A 23885-nucleotide genomic window follows, 5' to 3' on the forward strand; every position below is an offset into this window, starting at 1 on the left:
TACTGCTTCAATATATATCATTGATGAATAAGGCATCAGCTCATAGAAACAAAGCCAAGGTTTTCAGGAGTTTTTAAACTTTCTTAATCCTTCTTCCCAACATTTTAATATGACAAGCCTCAAAGCACCAGAAGCATCAAAGCACCAAGAGAAAATTTCTTTCTGAAGCATTTCAGGATTAGATTTCCTCTGGGACTTGTTTTGCATACCAAGGTTTACCTGTCAGATAAACAACACCAAGGATGTGATGCACATTAAAAGCTATGTCCACATGGTCTTCTGGGAATAACACTATGCTTCTTCCTTCTCTTAACCTTTCTTCCTCTCAGTGTTTCCACTGCACTATTCTCTTAGACCTCTTGTGTGAGAAGGTTAGCACTTTTTGCTGCAAATATATTACTGTCTCAGTTCATTACATTTTAAAGGAGACTGCTGCCACAGTACAATTCTGTACATCAGGAACTGACATATACTATCAAGATAAAACACACAAGCCGTTGGTCTTTCTACATTTGTGTTCAGTGCATATAGTCATACAGCCATAGGCAAGTCAGTCGTTTGCCTTCTCCCTCCCAGACACCCACCTTTTGCTCCCAGAAGGTTTTGGCTCTTGCTCTGTTTCCTCTGGTTTTTTTCCTGGTATTAACTTTTCAGCGCTGTCTAAGAGGGCACTGAGTGCCACTCTCCGAAAGACATTCCCATGAGCCTCCTTGATAAACTGGACCAGCTGTCGGATATCGCAGTACAAGCCCTGAGTAGCAAGACATCATGAAACTGAAAGAGCTGGAAACTCCATTTAGTGCACTCAGAAGAAGCAGACAATGAGGAGCATTACTGTTATGGAACATGCTCTGCAATGGGCTAAAGCAGATGTAGACATATCAGAGGCTAAAACAGTTGCAAGATGAAGGAGCTGCAAAGATGACTTAAAGCCTGTTTTATCTCATTCACCTAGCCCATAATCTTAAAAGGCATGAAAACGTTAAAGGGCGTGTGTGTGTGTGTGTGTGTGTAAAATGCAAAGAATTACATGTTTTGTTTCAAAACCAGTGGGTGCCTTGGAATTTTTCTTAATTATTTTACAGCTTTATATCATGGGAAGAGAGAAGAATGACTCATTCATTCCCCAACCTCCTCCTACACTCGAGGCTCTTTTTAGTTCTGAACATTCATACACATCCGTGATGTGACAAATCACCTCTATATCTGAGGGCAAGGGTATGGAGGGAACAGTTTTACAAGACGTGATTTTTGATCGGTGAACCTTCCTGAAAATTCCCAGCTAGGAACTGCACAGCTAGCTTTCAACTAAAAAACCCCAAACAAACAAATAATTGGATCTGTATATTGATTAAGGCTCTTTTTCATAAGATGTTGAACACAAGATTGACTTTAAAGAGTGGTACAGCAACAGGAAATCCTCATCTGTACTCTGTGTATTATGTTTTCCATATAGACACACTTAATGGTGCTATGCTTAAAGATAACTTTCACCTTACACACTAGCTGAAATGGGGTCCAGAAAGACATACAATTTATAAGGAAAATTTACACTTGGTGATCTAATCTAGGTCCAATAATGGCACATGTTCTTCTGCATCCCACCACTTACTCTCCGCTGAGAAACATTCCAAAGGAGGAATATCCATAAGAACCAGAGGATGTGGACACAGGCAGACTACTCTGCTGGTTTAAGATGTTACTGTGTTTTCCTTCTCTCTCTCCCTTCCCCTCACAGAGGACTACTGTCCCTTTAGCTGGACTTCAGTGCCTCTACAGCTCTGCTGTAAGGATGGAGTACAAGAGTGTTTCTTGGTTACTTCCATGAAAAATCCTAATTCCTGATAATAAAGGAGGTGGTTTGAGATTAGCTGCTAGATTCTGCACCAATTTGGAAGAAGAGAGCTCATGTCATCCATTCTGCTGACTGCTGTGGGGACATAACACATAGGCAGCAACCAGCAGCACCTTACTTTCCTCCAGGTGTTTGGTAAATTGAATGTTTGTCTAAACCTTGGGAAGACCTACCAAATTGCTGTTCAGTAACTCACATACTCTGCCATGGATGGGCCACGTTCTTAACCAAGTAAACTGGCTTTAACTTTGCTGAAACTTGATTTATGCTGGCTGTGGTCTTGTTCATTAATCTCTTGCTCCCTGAACTATGCTACTAATCCATTTGGGGAAAAAACCCCAACCAATCAACCAAACAAAAAAAATCCCACAAAAGCTCCTTGAACAGAGATGAAAATGCAATTCAGAGTGCACAACTTTTATCCTGGCTAAGTCTCCAGGTTCCAAGGCAGGCAGGAAAGGAGGGGATCACATTTATATAATGTTTCAACTGTGACTGCACAGCTTGCTGTGCTCATGGGATTTGGCTAAACTGAATTAATTCTTCACTGTAAAGTTTCAATGGTGACACTCAAGTGAAAAAAGTAACTTTGCTACATAAAATCAAGTGCTTACCAGGTTTTCTGGGCTGTGCAGCTCATGTGTAGTGGAAGCACAGCGAGTGATCAACGACTTGAACATGGCACTCACAATAATACCTTCTACACTCTGGGCTGTAGACTTGTTGTCCACTGTGGTGAAGTTATTCCCAAATCCAGCCTTGTCTGTCAAATTCAAGTACAAGCAAGCCCCCTTGTTAGGAACAGTTTAAAGAACATGGCTTAAAGACACATGTAAAAGGATTCAGATATATGAAACAAGGGTAAGTCCCCACATAATATCCTATGCTTGGTTCTTGCAATCCCACCCCATAAAAAAAGAGAAGGGTAAAATAAATGAGAAGGAAGAAATCTTCCCAGAAATAGCTGTAGTATGAAAAAAGCATTGAAAAGATCAGGACCAGTCTGGCTTCCTTGTACCCATGTCTCTCAATTAGAGACGTACAGAATAAGGCATAAAATTTGAACAATACCTCCAGCTTTTTTATTTACTGTTCTAAAGGAGAAGAGATATTTGATTAAGCTCAAAAGTGACAACACTCATGAAAAGAAAATCTTCTGAACTACAGGAGCGCTGTTCTTGCAAGGTGCACTTGTTCTTGCAAGGAAACTAAGCTTTCAGAAAAAGTCAAAAAAGAATTACACATTTATATGAATAACAAGAAACATCCCAGTTTCATTAGGCGAGAGAAAAGCCTTTCAAAAGCTGCATGAGCTGCCATGCTTCAAAGCATGAGCTACTCAATAATTGATGAATACTTGGGGAAACTTCCTATGGGCATCTTCTTTACAGAAGTCTGCTATATAATATTTTTTTATGTTTTCTCTGAAATGCCTGAGATCAGAGGTAGGCTAATAGACTAGTCAAACTCCCAGAGTGCTTCAGAGCAGCTATTCCTACTCTGAACAATCCTTGTTAACTGTTGTTACATGCAGGGACTAAGCATAAATGTTTGGTCATTCTAATAGCACCTGGAATAATTCTCCTAACTCAAAAAAAAAAGAAAAAAAAGAAAACATATATACCTATGCATAGACACACACATGCAAACACATGATTCTAACTGCAGGCATGTGCATCTGTGTGTTCATGTTCTTGTTTATTCAATCTGTTCTTGCTATTTACTGGCTCATCTGAGGCACCACAGAGGGTTTCAGTGCTCAATTATACCTCCATTCAGAATAAACCCTGGATTAAACAGGCCATTCCAGTGCCTGGTCATGTCATGAAGCAGAAAACTTCCTGCCTGAGGCATAGTTGAATGAAAATATTTTCTTTGAAGAGCCACAAACTACCAGTAGGATGAATCAAAAGAAAGGCCTTCAATTTCAGGTTCACTGGGTGATGCAAGATCACTAGGTGAGATCACTGGGTGGTCAAATCAGAAGAGACTCAACTCCCCTGACCCACACCAACTGAGGATAGGGTCTGTGTATTTTGAGGATAGTAATTCACTATTTTTTAATCTTTTAAAGGAAAAAAAAAAAAAGGCATGACTTCTTTCTGATGGTACAGTTTAGGAATATTCAAGTGAGAGTTTCTGATGCCAGCTATACTTACTGTCAGTGACTGGCTCCATGCAGAATCCCAGTAAAGCATGCAGGAAATCCACCACATTATTGAGAGAATCCCTGTTCACATAATCTCTCATGGTCTGCCGGAACTGCATCTTATCCAGTTTGTACAGCTTTGTGAGGCAGTTCTGAGCCTGCAATGATATCCATCAAATCACATCACATCAAAGCACATGTCTGAGTTTTGCTAATAGGAGCAGGGTATTTTTCGCTCTTGCTTAGCCAGTGCTGTGCTGTCTAAAGTAACCTCCCCTAGGAGCCAGAAGGTTCGTGTCCTGTAACAGAGGACAGGTTCACCTCTGAAGCAAACAATAAGTTCAGCATAAGGAGACAGTGCTGAAGGCACCAACAAGGCACCAGCAGGGGTGCCACTGTTTGGGGTGGTAGTGAAGGCACTGCCAGCCATGTCTCAAGGCTTCTTCTCCTCTCTCCAAACCCAAGGTAAAATCTCACTGAATATGAACGAAGTAGGAATGCACCACCTCAGTCAAGGCTTATTGCCTTGGTGAAACAGGTTCTTTCTTCAGGCATCTGAGTTTCAGCCTCTGGCTCAGACCCAACTCATCTGATGCACCTGTACCCAGTGACCAATTTATATCATGCAAAACATTAAATTTTTATTGAACATCTATTAATTGTCAACTTCTTATCACAAAAGTATCCATCCTACTAGGACCCCATGCAGGCTGGAGTTAGAGAATCTGACCTATCAGCTCTATGGGAAACATGAAGTCTGCTACCTACAATAGGGTGCTTAACTTTCCAGTAACTCAGACATGTGATTGTCCATGCAGTCAACACAAATGGTGCATGCAAAGCAGTTTGGCCAGACAAATGCACAGAAAATGTAGCAGACTTAGACGTGTAGGAAAATCTCTTCCCATAAAGACCTCAATTCAATGAATCTGATAAGAGCCTTGACTCCAAGAGACCCATTTATGCTTAAAGTTATGGATAGGCCTAAATGTTTTGCTGCTGAGCTCCAATACAACATAAAAGCCTAACTGACATTTTGATGGATGTGGTATATATTCAACCAGTGCTCTGTGCAGAACCTTTCTACTGTTACCACTGGAACTCTCTTACTCCATCTTGTCCCGTTGTGTCCAGAACTAACGTTACTGCTGCAGTCTCCTCAGTACCCAGGAGTCTTAGCTTAACAGAAGAACACTGCATGATACAGAGGCAGCCAATCCATCTCTGAGCCATCTAGCTTAGATCCCAGAACCAAATTACAGCTCTGTTGGCATGGCTCAGGCTAACCAAAGCCATGGAGAAGCACCTGGCTTGCACCCACACCGTGCAGTGTAAATTCTCATTACAGTCATCAGAAAGCCTCCCTGCTGCAAGCACAGAAGGCAAGGAGGAGGCATGTGCTGGAGAAAGCCTTTGAAAGGCTCCCATTTGACAGGGCACTGGACTGATCTCAGGGAGTCAAACTTTTCTGGATGAAGTCACATGTCGGGGCTACATCTTGGGCACTTTCCACTGCTTGAGCTTGGGCAGAACCAAAATTGTAAGGCATCAACAGTGACCATCCACCCTGTCTTTCAACAGGGCTGAGTCTTCTACTTCCTTGCAGCATGCTACCATGCCTGCAAGCACAGTGCACTCCAACTATCAGGAGCTGATGGAGCAGCCCAGCAGCAACCAGACATAATCACCATTAGGAAAGGTGGACATAACTACACCTTAAGACTTCTGGATTCATATATACAACCCAAGATAGCTGTACCTCTTGTAAATAGCGTACTCTGTTGGGGTACTGTCAATGTGAAAAATTACTTACACCAGCTCACACAAGGGATTTGGTCCCATGTAGTTGTCCCTTCCCAGACAATCCACCCGCTGGGCTGCTCAGAAGCACCTGGGAGTCAGGTGCACTCTTAGCAAGCCCCAGGGGCTGGAAGGTAACACAATAGCTGAAAATCTGCTACGGCTGGGCTGCAACACAGTCTGTGAGCTGGGGCAAAGAGCAACACATTTACTGCCAATACAGAGAAAGCTACAGAGGGGGCAGACACCAATCTCAGCAGCTGATGTCAAAACTACAAAGTGGACGCTTTAATGAGCTTTAGTTCTCTTACATTCTCCCGGAATACCTGGTGTCTCAGGCGATCTCCAGAGAGCCCTCGATGTCCTTCTCCACAACCATAGGCACAACCCAGGGACTTCACAATTTTGATCAGCATTGTGAGTGCCAGCCTATGGGTGCTAACAGATGGGCCTTCATCCTGAGAGTCACAGAGGGAAAGATGGCATGAAACCCTGGCACAACCACTGGCATTTTCTTAGCATTTTACTTTTAACAAATTGCTGTCCATTTCTCCTCTCAGACACTCCATTACTGAGTTGTTACTCTTGAAATTTTTACTCCAATTATTTTTCAAGTTTAGGGACCAGACCTCTCCCTTTCAGCTCCCCTCAAAAAGTCATGCTATAAATGCGAAGTCCCCTACATGCTGCTATGAATACCATTCAGTACTTACTTCAAAATATTCTGCCTGAAAAACAGAGAGCTGGCTTGTTTGAGCAGAGAAACAACCATCTTTTAAAAATGTTTTAGCTATTATGCATACTATGAATTGTAACTTTTGAGGTCAGCAACATTATCTCTTGGCCAATTCTGACAGCAATACTGAAAAATGCATGATTTCTGGCCATTAAAGAGAAACTGTGCTCACACACTGGATTCTGTTTTTCCTTATAAGCTAGGAATAATAAACCTGAAAAAAAAAATCATTGTGACTGAGGGTTTCAGGCACTTTAACAAGATATTAAAAATGTCCATGCAAGGCTCACAAACTCTGCTTTTGGCAGCTGTTTCGCTGGAGTAGTTACAGTGCTTGAATTCCCAGTTGTGTTTCTTTGGTGGAACCCCAAGTGAGCACCAAAGCAAAACAAATTTATTTGTGATTGTGATGAAACAAAAAGGAGGGAAAACAGAAGGGCAGTTGCATACACATGCATACTCAATCTTAACAGATCTTACACTACATTCAGAAAGCATATAGAGGGAAGCACAACAAACCTTTTCTTGTTTTTTGTCATTCTTCTCATATGGCCCTCCTCCTCCACCACCTCCATCACTTCCACCTCCACCTCCTCCACCACTTCCACCACCTCCTTCTTCTCCTCCATCTCCAGCTCCACTAACTGGGGGAGGCCCAAATCCACAAGCTGAACCACCAGAAGCAGCCCCTTTGAGCTGGAAGGATCCTTCACTGGGTCTCTTTTCAGGGGCCTCATTTTCTTTGTTCTCACTCTTCCTCCGAACCTTCTCTACACAGGGCACCACGCCAAGCTGAAGTAAGCACTCCACAATGTTCAGTGCCACATCGCAAATCCGGGAACTGATGTCATGATTCAGGACCAAGTAAACAGCCTTCAGGACCACCTGGGAGATTCAAACATCATTTTTTAAGTCAGAATTATGTTCTCTCCTGGTACTATTTAGTGCCTGGTAATTCTAGTCACAGACCAGAGACTCATTATAGCAGGCACAGTACAAACTCAGAATGAAGTACACACAACCCTCAATCCCAAGAGCCTACAATCTAGGTGTAAGACAAGAAACCACAGGCTGGGCACAGTCAGGCAGAAAAGGAAACCATGAGATGACATCTGTGAGTCTGAGAACACTGCTTCAGTGCACCAGGAGCTGTCAAGTCATTAAGGGGAATGCAGAAAAGGTGAGTTTTAAGGTGCCATTAGAAGAAAGGTGCTATTCAGTTTTATACTATTTTATAGGGAACTTGGTGCATGCCCCAGGAACATAGCCATTAAATAATATCACTGAAGATTTGATGTGTGCATTCCACATGCACATGCACTCCTTGCAAGGAGTAACAGGAGTTGCAGTATCTCAGAGGAGACTTTTATGATATGCACAAATGTATCTGACTGACCTTTATGTACTGCTGAGAGAAGTCATATAAAGAGGTGGAGGAAAAGCCCATCAAAACCCTGATCTCAATGGTACAGCTATATTGACAGAAGAGGGACCTGGCTTTCCTCATTCCTTGCCAATTACCGAGAGATCCAGCATGCCGTTCTTGTGGACAAAGTTGTTGGTTCCATCAATGTGATCCGTATCCTCCAAGCAACTGTAATTGATGCAGGAGTCTGTCAGGCTCCGTGGGAGGTTGGCACATGCGAGCGGCTCATGGGGCATCTCAGGGATAGGCACCTGGTTGCAAAGCTTCCTCATGTGCTCACTGAAGAAATCAGCATAGCCCACATTGAATGAGGCCAGGGTAGTGTTGAAGGTGGCCACAGTGATGGTAGAAATCTGGGACCGCACTGCAGGGAGGAAAATGGTTACCTGTAAATTTCCATCTCTAGAGTTATGAAATGGCAAACTGAGGCTGTCCTTGTTTACAAGAAGGGAGCGGCTCTTAATGCTGCTTGTAATGCTGAAAGACAAGACAGGTTCCTAATTCCTATCATGGGTACAGGGATGAAAGCATAGACTCATTTCTTCCTTTAAGCCAGTGTAAATTAGAACAACCCCAAGCTTACTCTAGCAGTAGAGTTCCATGGCAGTTCAAGTTGATCTCAGTCAACTGGGCAGTTAAGTACATCAGGGAGTTCAGCCAGCCTAAATCTAATCCAAAAAAGGGATTAGATTTTGGCTAGCTTTGCTCCCTGTATTGGTCCAGTGCCTGGTCTTAAAAACAACACTGCCCCTGTAAGGGAAAGAGACAGGACTCTGCAGCTGGATGCAGGAATAAAGGTAGGGTAACAGCAGCACCAATTTGGAACAGGTTTCTAAGTCACACCAGTTTGAAATATTTCATCACACCAGTTGAAAAAAAACAGAGCAGTGTGTTCCTAACAGTACCTGTGACAGTCTAAACCATCTCCAAAATGCAAGTTGACTGATGAGAAAGGCAACGTGCTCCAGAGAAGGGACCTCATGACATAGGCAAGCCTAACTTTAAATGGGTTAGCTCAGGTAGTGACAGCATTTGGGCTACCCAGACCTATTTTTATCAAGGATTCACCACAGTTTTACAACTCATGCTGAACTCCAGGCCACAATGTTAGTAATTTCCCACACTTAGTGCTCTGTAAGTAGGTTTATAAACTCTGTAGTGTAGAAAGACCCTATGTGTCCCACAATGTTGATTGCATCACCTTCTGCCAGACAGTACAATAACAGGGCTAGGAATAACAAAGAACCTCTACCTAAGGCTATTTAATGTGTTCTAATGAATGAGGTAACATACATCTAATAAGAATCTTCAAGCACTGACTCAGTGATGGACTGGTTATATTATGCAAAAAACAACTTGCCAGAGATGTGACTACATTTCCTCATAGCCTGTGCAACTCTGCCAGCACTGACCTAGCACTATTTATTAGGAGAAATGTTCCAAGGCTGATAGCAGTACCTTAAACTAAACTAAAATTTGATCAGTGATCAGGGCAGGAACTAGCTACCTGTAATCACAGGACTGTTTGCTGGCAAGTGTGACTTTTTAATGGCATTTACTGAAATTTGCATGGTGAAGATAACAATAAAGATGGAATTAGGAAGGAAATTGTGTTCCTGAGCTACCAAGTTTGATGATTATCCAAGGGTAGCTATTTTTTGTTTCACTAAATTTTGCTTAGTTTGTTTTGAAATGGGTAACAAAAATTCATATCCAAATCCTACATAAAGTAACTTTTCCTGTGTTATATCTTTATTTCATTATCACTGGTAGGGCTGACTGCTGGATGGGACTGACAGAGGCAGGGAAGGAGGACTACAGGCTCTTCATTTACATCCATGCATGCCTGCAGCATGTGCCCATGTGCCTGTGACTCCTCATGAGCAGCTACCTAGGACATAACTAATTTTTCGTCTCTGCTTTTCAGTGTGTCAGCCAGAAGAAGTAAGTTTATTACCAAATGTATCCATCCAGGGAATGTAGACAACAGATGGGAAATCATGAATGACGAGTATGCTTGGATATAGTTGGTCACACAAAATACAAGACATATGTAACATTTGTACTTATTCTCTCACTACAGAATGATTCATTCAGAATCATAGACTACTGCTAGAAATAGTATGATTTCTCCTATTATTCATAAAGTTGCTGCACAATTGTACCCAGGGTACAACTAGAAAAATAAGCATTGCATATGGCTGCCTTCTAGAAAATATTTGACTAGGAAGCTGGTGTAGTCAGTGGGATTACTATCCTATAGAATAAATGCAGGCTGGGAAGACAGACTGCACAAAATTGATCCAGGAGAAGAGCTTTGCTCAGGAGACATAGAGCAGTGATGAAGGAGATGTGCCCACGCTGGATTAGATCTGATGCAAATCCATCCGCTCTCAGACTATTCAGATTTGCTGTGCTAAAAGAGCATGGATCTTTGAGAGCTCCAAGGCAACAGCACATATCACGTGAGTGCATCTGTAGCCTCCTATGTATGCTGCCTGACAGCTTGTGCACAAACAGACTGTGCCCTGCTCCATGAGGCGTGTGATATCCTGTTCCCTCATCAAGGTTTAAGGTTGCACTCACAGGTGAGGCCCAATCTCTATGACCAGGTTTTGCCAGTAGCACTAAGCATGAGAGAGAAAAATTCACTGTGTTTAGGCAGTAGGAGCAGTGCCCTCTGCTGCAGACAGCCCTGCTGACAGAAGAGAGCTTTCCTCTGGTAGGCTAACATTGTTTGGCTAAAGGTGGTGTTGCCCTGCCAACAGAAAGACTCTCCCTTCTGGAGCAGACTTCATCCCACAAGAGGCTCTCCCATCGTGGTCACACTGGCATAGCTATTTCTGCAGAGGGCTCCAAGACAGATGGGCTCCAGGGAGATTTTGAGTGAATTTAAAAGCCAGGCTTTATTTGGAACCAGGGGAATTAAGACAAGAGTCTGATTCTGAGCACAATCCAACAGGTGGGGACTGCGAAGGGGCATTAAATACAAGATTCCCCATGAAACCACTGAAGGTAGCAATACCAAGTTTCTGCCCAAAGTTCTGTGCTGTGTTGTGGTAAAGTGAAAAAACACGAAACCCTGCCACCTCCCTGCTGATGGCTGCCAATTTTTTTGACAAACTGCATCAGATAAACATGAAAGGTTTGGAATATTTTTCTACGCAGAACAAAAATAACTTCAAGGGATGTGGGAAGAAAAAAAAAAGGGGGAACCAATTAGTCATATACTCATGAATGGAAACAGTAACACTTCCTTAGCTTCTTGGAGTTGATATTCAATGCAACGTTTCTTTTCTGATGTGTTAAATTTACCTTCTTTGACTGTGTTCTCTCCATGGCTGTTTGAGTGGTCCGGCAGATCAGAGACCAGCGTGTGATGAGAGTGTGAATGCCTAGCGCTCAGGCTCTCCATCTCCGTTGCTGTGTCAGAGCTCCCCCGTCTGGTAAACTTTCCTAGGGTGAACACAAGAAATGGCTATTTAGTTTACTCACTGAGAGGTACTTGGAGGCAAGAGACAGTAATTGAGGTTAGAAATTGAAGGATTGGCATCAGCAAAAGTCAAGGCCTTCCAGGACCCTGTGAAACAGAACCAAATGTTACAGTGGGATATCTTGTGGGGGTTCATTGACATAAACACCAAATGTGCAAGTTCTCTGCAAGGCTCTCCCATAGCACATGCTGATTTGATTTAGCTGACACCCACACCGTCACCCTCCAGCGGCTTCAGAAAAATAAGATTGGTCAGCACTGAAAGACTTCACCCTTTGGGGCAAGTTATAGTAATTTAGTTTCTTCTCCCCTTATCCAAAGAAATAGGTATATTAGGATGGGGAGTGCTAAAGCAAAGGATCTGTTGACCATTGGATCTGAAAAAAACATGATTTCACTGAGATATCAGAACGAAAGACCTGTAGATTAAGCCAGGACAAGAATCTGGAGCCCCTCAGATCAAACTTCTTGAGCTACTGAAGATATGGGAAAGAGGATTTTGACACTAAGTTTGCTATTCTTGTACAAATCTGCAGGTATCTGTGTATTAACCATTGACAAAACACATATGAATCTTGAAGAATTCACTTGGTAAGCTCACTGTCCTGTGTCCCAAAGAGGGACATGTTTACAATGGAGAGCTTACCAAGTGATGCCATCTAAGCGAAAATGAGAAGGCTCTGGCATGGCCTCAGGCAATCATTTTGCTGCCTATCATCTCCAAGAAAGGGTGCCAGGATGAAAATCTATGACATCAGGAGTAAGTTTGTGAAACAGAAATAATGCCTAGACACTGTTCGGTGAACTTGGAAGCTTAAAGGAGCCAATATTTAGATTTAAACACTGTATCTTTGCAATATCAAGGCAGCGTAAGCCTCACTATGAGACAATACCCTATTTATTTTGTATCTGCTTGAGGAAGACTGTGAACATTTTTTGCCACAATCCTAATAACCATAATGCTGCATCTCCAGAGATTTCTCTTTAAAAGAAGAGGATGCAACCATTCCTTGAATCTATTTTAAGCTGCAGTTGTGCAACGCTTGCTGCCACTCAGGGCAAGTGTATTGAAGTGGTACAGACATGACTACAGGTTGCTAAAGTAGCTATTATTCCACTAAAGAGAGTAGTTTTCAGAGAAAAAGTGAACTAAAGCGTAAGTCATTCAAGGTCTGCTGTCAGCACAGTTGCCACTTCTGCAAACATATGGGTAATGTTGCAAACAGAGCCAAGGACATACGGTGGCAATAGGACGGATGAATATAAAGAACCTCTGTTGTTCTCTGAATGTTTATGACAGGAATGACACAGAACCTGGGGCAGAGATAACAATATCTCACCTAGTATGGTGGTTTGCCATCCTCCTCTCTCAATACCACGCCTGTCCTCTCCGATTCCAGAGAAACTGCCGAAGGAGAAAGTGCTGCGAGTGGGTGAGACATCCAAATGATCCTCATGGAGAAGGAAGGGCACCCCCATCCTTCGTTGCCGCTTCTTCCCGGTATGGTGGAAAGGAATTGACCCCTTGCGCTCACGCTCCCTGTCCTCTTTGCGGCTCTTAAACTGCAGGAGGAAGACGAGCAGATATGAAAGCAGGTAGAGGCTTTGAAGCATGGCAAACTACCAATTGAGGGAAAAAGATAACAAAGATGTGTGGCCCAAGTGTAACCTTCCACTCTGAGCTTTTTATCTTGGCCATTTACCCCGATGGCAACTATCTGCACTCTGGGTCTATGTGAGTATTTAAAGAAACTCAGTCTTGCCCTAGGCTCGGATGGATGCCCTTGTATAATTTTATGACATTCTCAGACCATAAGCTAGATTCATAGAATCCACAAAACTCTGCTAAGTATCTTGGATGGTTGCAAACCCAGAGCTTCATGAGGTAAAAACATCAGAAAAACTCACTTAATTAGCTGGAAGTACGGTGAGCACCAGCACTTAAAAATCAGCACTGCCTGAGTACCCTCCCCTCATGCAGTTTCAGCAGGACAGTTACTTGTATAAAGATTTCAGTATTCTGGTCAGAATGTGCATATAAAAACCTTTGTAATAACACACAGAATCACTTCCAATGAAGAGAGATGTCAATCTTACAGATGGCATGCATATATAGTCCAAGCAGAACTTCAGCTGCTACTTAGCAGGACACTGAGGTGCTGAATCATAGGCAAATTAAAGTACAATTTTCTTCCACTCACCTTTTTGAAGATGTTCATCCCCAGGTCTGTGGAGAGATCTGGAACTGCTGGTCTACGCAAGTTGGTCAGTGAAACCTTGGAAAATGCTTCTGTGCTTAGTGATTTTTCTTCCTCATTACATTTCATTGTAAGATCCTGCAGTTCTCAAGAGACGGCAATAAGCACAAGGAGAAATAGAGGATAATTGGCTTTAAAAAAAGAGCTACTTCCAAGAGCTGTCATAGGAGCACTGTAGAGGAAAAGGACCTTCAATTCATTACACAAAACACTATTCACACATTTATAGAAAAATAAATTAACAAACAAAGAAATTTTAGACAGTGCCAGAATTATTGACCTTGTCTAACATTTCTGTCACCACAGAAAAAAAGTACAGCACATTCTGCTTCCACAGAAAACCTTAGGCATTGCTGTCAGTGTGGCCTAGTGGCATGGAAGACTCATATTCTGTTCTACTCTGATTCTGATCCCAGGTATGACTCTGGGTAGCTGGCGATGATCTTGAGGCCTTGGTTTACATTTATGAGCAATCGCAATGGCTACCCTTTCTGAAATGTTTTATTTAAGATCTAAGAGAATATGCCCTTAATAACATATGCCCTTAAACATGTATTTTGGAACTGAATTGCAATAAGCAGCACTGTCCCTTCGAGAGACTTGATTTGTAAAAATTTTATTTATGCACTAAAGAAACCTAGGACTTCGACATCAGTAAGCATCCTTCACTTGTCATAGCAGTCCATCATAGTTCATATTTGTGAAAGCCCCTATAGCTATAGCGCAGTGTCCCATAACAGTGAAAACATTGAGACTAATTTACCGACAGTTCAGTAGAGGGCACTCTATTTCCCTTCTGCACTGAGCCACACACTTTACAGCTGCCTACTGTAAAGGAAGGCTTTGCTGCAAAAGGTGGCATAAGCTCAGCTCCTGGCCATCTGTTCTCATTAAAGATTTGATGCCACTTTTCATGAGATGATTGTGCAGCTGAACTGACCAAATTCCCTCAGGATAATTTTCTTCTGCCTAAATATCAGCTTATTTCCAACGGAGATGCTATTTATCCCCGCCCCCCACCCCGCCATCAGAAAGTTTGTGCTAAACAACTGGGTAATGTTAAAATACCTTTTTGCTTTCAATCCAGAGATAGCCATACGCCAATGATAGATGAAGCAACTCCTATAGTACAGGAGGTTTAGATTCTGGCTAGCCAGATTATGTATTGCAGAGCTAGCAAGCTTTGCAGTACACAAGTATGCAGCTTTATGCATATGAAGGTCTGGCAGAAGCCGGTGACAGTGCTTGTAGCTGAAGTGTTAAGCACCAGGTACTGTGTCTGCAGTACTGGGCTACTGGGGACCACACATTCTTCAGAGACTTTTCAGACTAATCAAAGATTACCCTTGAATCCTTCCTATTAATTTTATCAACACAAGAATGAAGGAGACACACAACAGAAAGATTCCTCTTCACAGCTGTTTTCAGTCACATTCAATCAAGGTATGCTTTTAAACCATTTTCATATATGACTAAAGATTCAGGGGATGAGTCATATGTAAAACCCAATAGACAGCAAATCAGGATTCAACCCTAGGCACTCTCAACATCGAGGCCAGCAAATATTTCATATAGCTTGGTTCTCAGCCTTTACAGCTCTCTGGCCTCTTCTGGCTGTAAAACATGATATGGATTTATTTCAGATTCATTATCTTTGTCCATTAGTTACTAAATCAGTGTTTTATTAGGTGGCTTATGGTCACCAAAAGGACAGAGTGAGGATCAGGGCCTGCTGTGATACAAGCCATACAAACACATAGAAAGACACAGTCCCAGTTCTGAAATCTGCTTAGGGTAGGTATCAAGCAAAGAACACTATAAAACCAAATTACAGAATCACCTTAAATGTACACTTGTGTTGGTTTTGCGTGGCAAGGTTTTGGTAGCGGGGGGGCTACAGGGGTGGCTTCTGTGAGAAGCTGCTAGAAGCTTCCCCTGTGTCTGACAGAGCCAATGCCAGCCGGCTCCAAGACGGACCCGCTGCTGGCCAAGGCCAAGCCAATCAGCACCTCTGTGATAACATATTTAAGAAGGGAAAAAAACAAGTTAGAGGGAGCTTTTGCAGCCAGAGAGAGGAGTGAGAAGATGTAAGAAACTCTGCAGACACCAAAGTCAGTGCAGAAGGAGGGGCAGGAGGTGCTCCAGGCGCCGGAGCAGAGATCCCCCTGCAGCCCGTGGTGAAGACCGTGGTGAAGCAGGCTGTCCCCCTGCAGCCCATGGAGGGAGGATGAGGGGGTGTAGCGATTCCACCTGCAGCACGTGGAGGACCACACGCCGGAGCAGGTGGAGGCACCTGAAGGAGGCTGTGACCCTGTGGGAAGCCCACGCTGGAGCAAGCTCCTGGCAGGACCTGTGGATGTGTGGAGAGAGGAGCCCACGCCAGAGCAGGTTTGCTGGCAGGACTTGTGACCCCGCGGGGGACCCCACGCTGGAGCAGTCGGCTCCTGAAGGTCTGTGTGGGAGAGGCCCACACTGGAGCAGTTCGTGAAGGACTGCACCCCATGGAGGAGACTCACGTTGGAGAAGGTCGTGAAGGACTGTCTCCCGTGAGAGGGACCCCATGCTGGAGCGGGGGAACGATGAGTCCTCCCCCTGAGGATGAAGAAGCGGCAGAAACACCATGTGATGAACTGACCGTAACCCCCACTCCCCGTCCCCCTGTGCCGCTGGGGGGGACGGAGGTTGAAGCCGGGAGTGAAGTTGAGCCCGGGAAGATGGGAGGGGTGGGGGGAGGTGTTTTTAAGATTTGGTTTTATTTCTCATTCCTCTACTCTGTTTTGCTTAGTAATAAGTAAGATGAATTCCCTCTCTCAGTTCGGTCTGTTTCGCTCGTGATGATAATTGGAGAATGATCTCTCCCTGTCCTTATCTTGACCCGTAAGTTTTTTTTCATTGTACCTTTTCTCCCCTGTCTAATGAAAGAGGGGAGTGATAGAGTGGCTCTGGTGGGCACCTGGCCCTCAGCCAGGGTCAACCCACCACAACACTGTAGTATGTGATATATTTTAATGAATCAAGCTAGCACTCCTGTTGAAGACTGATTAAAAATGTGGCTATTCTGTGCAGTAGGCTGTGTGGTAATTATGATATGCGCAAGGTGGATAAGAAAGCAAAATAGTTTTGGGGCTGCTACTCTAGATTTTGTTGTTTCTGTTTTCTATTGCCTTCCTTCTGCATGACTGTATGGCTACCAGCTCATTAGTACTTCTCTCAGCTCTAAAGATATTACACTTGAGAGTCTTGGCTTTATATTAGCATTGCAGTAAGCACTACAGCTGCATATGCGTAATTTAAGCTTTGGCTCTTTGCCCCTGCAATGTTAGTGCAAGACTGTAGAGGTTTGTAAGCCTCTGAAGGTTTCATTTCCTAAACCTGTCCCTACACTGAATTCACTGCATACAGGTGCAATGCAGGTGTCCTTTATCACATGTTGCCAGGTCTGAAATATGTTTAGACTACAGTAACTTTCTAGAGGAATCTAGTATTTATTTTATTCACACTCCATCCAGCACCCCTTTTCCTACGCAACTAGCGCTGGCATGCTGCACTGAATATTTTTCTACTTTGCTGTTCAGTGTACCAGGCAATACATGAAGGATGTTTTTCATGTTCTCTCAATCCCAACTCCTTTAGCCCGAGCTTGTATTTGAAATCTGACTTCAGGCACACAGAAACCAACAAGAAGTGTGAGAGTTTTGCTGAGGCTTAGGGAGATGCAGGAAGTTACCCTGATAAACTGCAGAACAATAGAAAGAATGTGGCTTTACCAGAAAAATCTACTGGTCCCTGATGTGATTTGCAGGCAGCTGTTTTTGTCTTAATCAGTTTCTGCCTGCCACTTTAAATCTATCCTGCTGAAATACAGTTGATAGTTTTAAGAACTTACTGATCAACCTGAAATGATGACTTTGCATCAGGAGTTTAAGATCTAGACCAAAAAAGCTGGCTTTAACCATATCCCCATGTTGGATGAGCTGATGAAATCTCAGCATACAACCCTCTGTGCTGATAGAAAGAAATGACAAATTTTAGCCCTCTGGAGGTGGCATTCTCTCCTCTGAATAGCAGAGAGCCTTGAGTGATGAGACTGAATTTCAGTCCCTACACTTGGCTGGGATGAAACAGAGCCTACGTGTCTCTGTGCGTTGCAAAGATTTCAGTCCTATGAGTTGTAAAAGAAGGGGAGCATGAGCTGAAATTTTTGCTGCATGGAAGACCGTTTCACCTCCTCCATTGCAGCTGTTCTGCGTAACAAATTGGAAACCTTTTTAAACAGGATTCCAATTTGATGAAGTACAGTAAAAATACACAGGACTGACACAGAGGTTACCAAAAGCAATCAAACCTAGCCCTAGAGGGAAGAATGCCCTGGACAGAGTCCTCACATTAACAGCTAGAAAGTACCCAGTGGAATTGCCAAATGGATTTAACAGAAAAATGTTAGTCAAGAGCAACTGAGTAAAGGAATCTTCTGCAAGAGAAACAGCCTGGAAAAGCAAGAAATAGCCAAGTGTGTGAAAGGAGAGAAGTACTTCACTGTGTAGAGAAGAACCAGCACAATGCCAGTGCAAACAGTGTCTATGGAGGACAACCCCATTCATGCTGCCACTGTGCTGAGAACCTCTCACTGCACTCCCTGTTGCACTGGTAGCTAAATCTGTTAATGTGCAAAGTAATGGGTTTGTTATGAGCAAAGGCAAAGGGACAGTATAATGCATGGAAACAGGGAACCACATCAACAGCAATATCTTCTAATTCTCCCTCCAGGAGATGATACTAAGGAGGATTTTCTGTACATGCACAGCAATCCTATAAAATCCCCATGCAGAGGTAGATTAGGACTGAATAGTAATTCATATCACCTGGCCTTTATGGAGATAAGTCAAGCTTTTACAGGGATGAAACAGGCAACACTTTACAGAAATGACACTAAAGTATAATACAGTTTAAACAATACTGCTGCTGCTGAGCCCTTAAAACCACAAGTAACCTACCAGCCTTCAGAAAAATCGTAAGAATGGCTATAAAATCCTGAGATTTAAAAATAACAGTACTAATATTTACATTGTTTGTCTTCTCGCTTTTGAGCATCTGGGCTGTACATGAGAAAAGGTATTTTACCCTTCTCATAAAACAACAGGTCAAAAACTGCCAGAGCTCTACAATACTGAAAGCAAGGATGTTAAGAAAAAAACACCTAAAATTCTGAGAGTTCTGACTCAAAAAAGACATTTGACAGAAACATTAACAGAAGATAGAGCCTTTTAGTTGAGGTGTGTCATAAAATTGGATTGCAAAAATAGAATCTGCATTAAATTTTGTTAAGGCAGTTCCATCAACTTAGTAAATCAGAATTTGCTGTTAAAAGCCCACACGACAGGAAAAGAATGCACAGCCTAAAAGTAGCACAAATCAACAAGGAGATTAACTGAAACTGCAGCAGCATCGCCTTTTTATCCCTGGAACAACAGTGAGATACCCAGAAGAAAAAACATTTAAGCTCTAATACAAAGGTCTGTACTGCACCAAGGTCAGGAGTCTGAGGTTCCTTTTCCAGCAAAACGGAGCAAGTCTTGACACATATTAGGACAGTTTGTCACCTGAGGTTTTGTTGACAAAAAATAAAGGTAAAAGTTACGCAATAACAGCAGGGAAGAGGTAACAACACGGCTTTTGATCACTGCCACTATTTGCAAAGTCTACTCCAAGGTTTTAACCCAAGTGTTTGCCTGGAGTGTGCAGTGCTGTACCAAGTGCAATTCCTTTTCTCTCTTTTGAGGGGTTACACTAAAGAAGCTCAGTGAGTCCTGAGCATTACACTGTAACGCAAAGGCAGTCTGATTTCTTCTGACAACATTAGTATATTGTCACATCAAAAAACAATGTTATCACAGTTCACCCTAGATTAATTATCACAAATCAACCCTCAAGCTTTCAGCAGTCACCAGCTCTGACTCTGCATCAGTTTCTGCCTCCAAAACCCTCATAATTCTCAGGGTCTCTTTCTGTTTGTTGCATATATCTAACCTCCGGGCAGTTTAACCAACACCAAAGCTGCGCTTTTCACTAGCTGTCCAGCCATAACTTCTCAGCATCACCACAACAGTTGCTATTTTCTTACTGATGGCAACTGCTTACCTGAGTTTTGTGCGTATTCACCAGAGAGGGTGCCGCAGCCACCATGGAGCTGCTGCGAGGTCTTGGTAAAGGGGTGATCTCTGGCTCAGGTGGTTTCTCCGGCTTTTCCTGTAGCATATGCCTCAGCCTCTGCAGGTAGTACATTAATGACCACTGTGTGCCCTCCTCGGACCAATGCGGCTGCAGCAGGCAGCGCAGCACTGCTACATCAAAGTATGTGGCATAGCGAGACTTCTGGCATGGTGGGATCACCAAGGACACCCTGTTCCAGAAAGCAGGAGTAGAAATTTTAGTTGTCAGGCCCCTTAGCCCTTCTTAGGTACTCAACTCTCTGAATAAAGAACCAGTCAATGATGATCCGTCAAGTTTGTGTGTTCAACTGTTCTTAAGAAGTCACTCTTGATACCATGAAGTTTTCTTTGATAGCTGGAAACCAGTTCTGTCCTAGCATACACCCCAAAAGACCCAAGAGTTCTACTAAGAGGCTAAAATTTAGCCACTCATCAGGAGTTGTAAGCCTCTGTCATTTTCCCGCCATCTGAAGAAATTGCCAGGATGTGCACGCAGCTGTGCCTGCCTAGGCTTGCAGGGACATTTGACCCTTTGGGACTAAGGCCCTGACTGAGGAAAGCATTACCAAAGACACGTAAGTGGATATTTAGCTTTCAGCTCCCAGGGGACTCAAGTACATGCTTTGTTAAGTGTTTTCTTGGATAGGGTTGCTTTCTTAAACTGCGGTCTGAAGATAAGCCTCCAGCACCTGCGCTGAGTAATTTGTTCAGCTGGAAACAGACAACCCTTGAGCATCTGCTGTTCAGATACAAGTAAGACATATTTAGGGATGGTTTACATTTGCACACATCAGCCCTTACTTAAGAAGGGGCTGGCAGGGCAGCTAAGTTAGTTAACCCTTTAAGCCAATTAAATTGATTCTTATATGAGTAAAAGTTACTGTTATGGACACTCTTTGCCAAGGTGTGCTAGACAAAAGGGCCATTTTTAGCCTTCATTTTGATTTCCCTGCCTTTCAGGTGGTGTCATTTCCTGATAGGTTTTAGTAGGGAATTTCCTAAGTATTGTAGAACTTAGTGCATGCAAGAGCAAGATGTCTGTAGTAAGCCTCAGGAATGAGACTCCAGAGATTTCAGATTTCAAAGGGATCGTATCTGGTTTTAGAGCCAATCTTATTGCAATAAAATTCCCTGATTTTTATTTTTTTTTAATACCACTTTTCTCCCAGTAGAGTACAACTGCCCTGATCTACCTTCTGTACAGTCACTAGCTGTTAGGAGACAATCTGTCAGAAAAGCAGCAGTGAAAGGGAGTCGGAGAAATGAGAATCACATGGCTGAAGAAGGTGTGAAATGCTGGGGGTGGGAACTCTGGAGATCTATTCCTTTTTGCCTGCGGAAGTACACAATTGGAATGTTCCCACTCAGTGTCTTAGAAACACACCTCTGTGAACTGAGTACTTCTGTGATTTTTGGATTCTATAAAAATCGACAGCACTTCCATGAATTGTATTCTCAGGCACCTGGGAATCATCACAAGAACACCAAATATTTATTTGTTTTAAAACATTTATATTATCAGTTCTGCTAAACCATGCAAACAGCATTGGCAGGACATCCCCATCGCCCGCAGGGTACCACCACATTCTGAACAGAGGTGTACAAAGCCACAGTCCAGCAAAGCATTAGGGAACAAGCAGTAATACTGCCCAGTGGAACCTCCAAGTGCTTAAAGTGAAGTGCATGCTTAAAGTGCTTTGCTGGATCGCTGCCCAGTGCCATAAAGCTGCCCTGTGCAGCCAAGCCAGATATAGGACTGACAAAGGGGAAAGAAGTGTGCAGTGAACATTGACACCACTTGGAATCAGGTGAATCCTGCTCCATATTACACGCTTGGAAACAGGGGGCAGGTGGCAAGGCTGGGCTTGGAGCAATGTGTGCATCTATAACTCAAACCTGCAAGAGCTGGTTTGCTGCCAGCCCCACGGGCCAATGTTGAAGGCACTTGGCGACTGCAGACCAACCCGTCTGTGTCAGCATATGTCACTATATGCAATCTATAGATTCAAAGCTTCTCCCGTAGTGCTGTATTCAAGGTAAAAATGTACAAGTTTGATGACTTTAAAATGAGCTGTTATAAAAACCTGAAAAACTGAATTAGGAAGGAGAAAATAATGATAAATGGAAATATGCTATAAAGTTTTCCCCATAAACCTGATATGAAGGCTGCTGATATGAAGTCACAGTCAAGATTGCATCATATAGATGCAGCCTGTAAAAAAACATAAGGATAGCTGGGATACTCAAAGCATCCCAGGAAATAAAGCCCATAACCTCAGTAGCAAATGTAAAGGATGATGCATTGCTCCCTGGCCACTTTGCAGGACTCAGATCAGTGTCTGAGTCTAATCTGTCTTTCATGCTCCCCTGTATGTGGCATAGGCAAACCTGAAGCACAACACAGCTTGAAGCAAGGCATGCTCTCCTTAAGAAATATTTGTCATTGAAGTCCTTCCTGCAAAGTCTATTTCCTCGGCAGTCTGTTCAAGACAGCAGCTAGATAAAGGGCTGTGGCTTTATTTGCTTCAGTGTTAAACTGTATCATCTGTAAATGGAGAATTTCACTGAGCAGAGCAGGGATAATTAGCTAGGATCAGAGGAACAAGCCATTTGCTCAAGAAGTATCTGAGGAACCAGAAATTAAACTCTGTGCTTCATTTAGAAGGAAATCTAGTGTTCATATAATCAGCTCTTGGTTGCCTGTGACTGCAGAGAGTGGAAAGGCAGCCTTCCTTCAAACCAGGCCCAAGGACAAAGGAATACTGCGGCTGTTGGTAAGTAGAGTAAACAACATTTGTTCCCCAGTTGTCTGTTGCTTGGCAACCAAAGCTCCCTGTACAGTTTTAACTGATCAATGAGTCCTGCAAATGAGGAGACATAATGATGCTCTCTTCAAAGCCTGTCTGAAGCTTCATCCCCATAGCAACCACCAGACCCAGCGTGACAAATTGATCACCTGATGCTGTCTTCTTAAAAGGCTGCTTATTTTTATGGCTGTGCACTCTCTGAGCAGTAGTGTTCACACGTAGAAAGGCAGTTCTGTCCCCAACTTCAGTTTTACTGCCTTACATTAATACAAATTAAATAAAGACCCTGAACTGACAGCAGGCTTGACACAAAATCCTGAGGGAAGCCTCCTGGTGGGATCAGAACTCTACAGAATAGCTTTGTCCTTTCCACCAGTGAAAGGGTGCATCAAACCCCTTTTTTGAGAAATTAGAGCCATTCCTAGATTATATCCAGAAACCCACTCCATCCAACATTTCTTCTGTCTCTGTAATGAAGCAATTTCTTAAAACACTGCAGTGTTTTGCATATGACATTTCCCAAAAGACATAAGCAACAGGACCAAAATTTTCAGGTGGAGTTTAAGTGACACTCCTAAATCCATAGAGATCTAAAAATATAGCTAGGCTTCCCTCCCTCTCCCCTCTCCAAAACACTCATCAGCTTCATTTACTTTATGGCACTACTCAGCATCCAGCACTACTAAAAATCTGGTTCTATCTTTACCTGCCCAAATCTAGATTAAAAGAAGTTAATTTATCAGTGCCATGCTGGAAAACCATGGCCTGAGCACTGCAGGGCAAGCTGGGAGGATGTTTGTGTGGCTGCACTTCTTTGGTAGTCTGTTCCTTTGGGCCAGTAGTCTAAAGCAAGCTAAGCAGCAGAAAGCAGAGAAGGCATAATGAAGGCAGCGGAGGGAGGCTTGCAAAAATCCTTTGCTAAAGGCAAAGAAAATTTGATCAGAAGGAAGCCAGGAAAGATACCAGCTGCCTGAGGCTGAATCTAGCTAAGGAGGGTTGAACCTGCAGGTTATTTGTTAGTGTCTTTAATTATAAGAAACCAACATATTAGAAAAGACCAAAGAAACTCCCCTAACAGGCCAGCTAGAGATTTCTCCAATGAAAATGGCATTGAAAAATCAAGTTTCACCACTTTGTTCATCACCCAGGACT

The 23885-nt window shown here is 43.1% G+C and overlaps 1 protein-coding gene across 13 annotated transcripts in view; it reads right to left on the reverse strand.

The window, feature by feature from the left end:
* Positions 1–23885, reverse strand: part of UNC80 (unc-80 subunit of NALCN channel complex) — a 131606-nt gene that overhangs the window by 93168 nt on the left and 14553 nt on the right. For 11 of the 13 annotated variants that reach the window (XM_075756055.1, XM_075756054.1, XM_075756049.1 and 8 more), the window contains exons 8-17: positions 19856–20117; positions 13661–13795; positions 12800–13022; positions 11282–11422; positions 8062–8330; positions 7060–7425; positions 6116–6262; positions 4015–4162; positions 2470–2618; positions 585–751 (exon numbers count right to left, since the gene is read on the reverse strand). In XM_075756055.1, coding sequence (XP_075612170.1) covers positions 585–751; positions 2470–2618; positions 4015–4162; positions 6116–6262; positions 7060–7425; positions 8062–8330; positions 11282–11422; positions 12800–13022; positions 13661–13795; positions 19856–20117 — 2007 coding nt within the window. The remainder of the gene's footprint in view (positions 1–584; positions 752–2469; positions 2619–4014; positions 4163–6115; positions 6263–7059; positions 7426–8061; positions 8331–11281; positions 11423–12799; positions 13023–13660; positions 13796–19855; positions 20118–23885) is intronic. The other 2 variants (XM_075756060.1, XM_075756050.1) reach the window with 1 other exon arrangement.

The sequence above is a fragment of the Balearica regulorum genome, chromosome 6 (assembly GCF_011004875.1).
Source record: "Balearica regulorum gibbericeps isolate bBalReg1 chromosome 6, bBalReg1.pri, whole genome shotgun sequence".
In the NCBI taxonomy this organism is placed as follows: Eukaryota; Metazoa; Chordata; class Aves; order Gruiformes; family Gruidae; genus Balearica; species Balearica regulorum.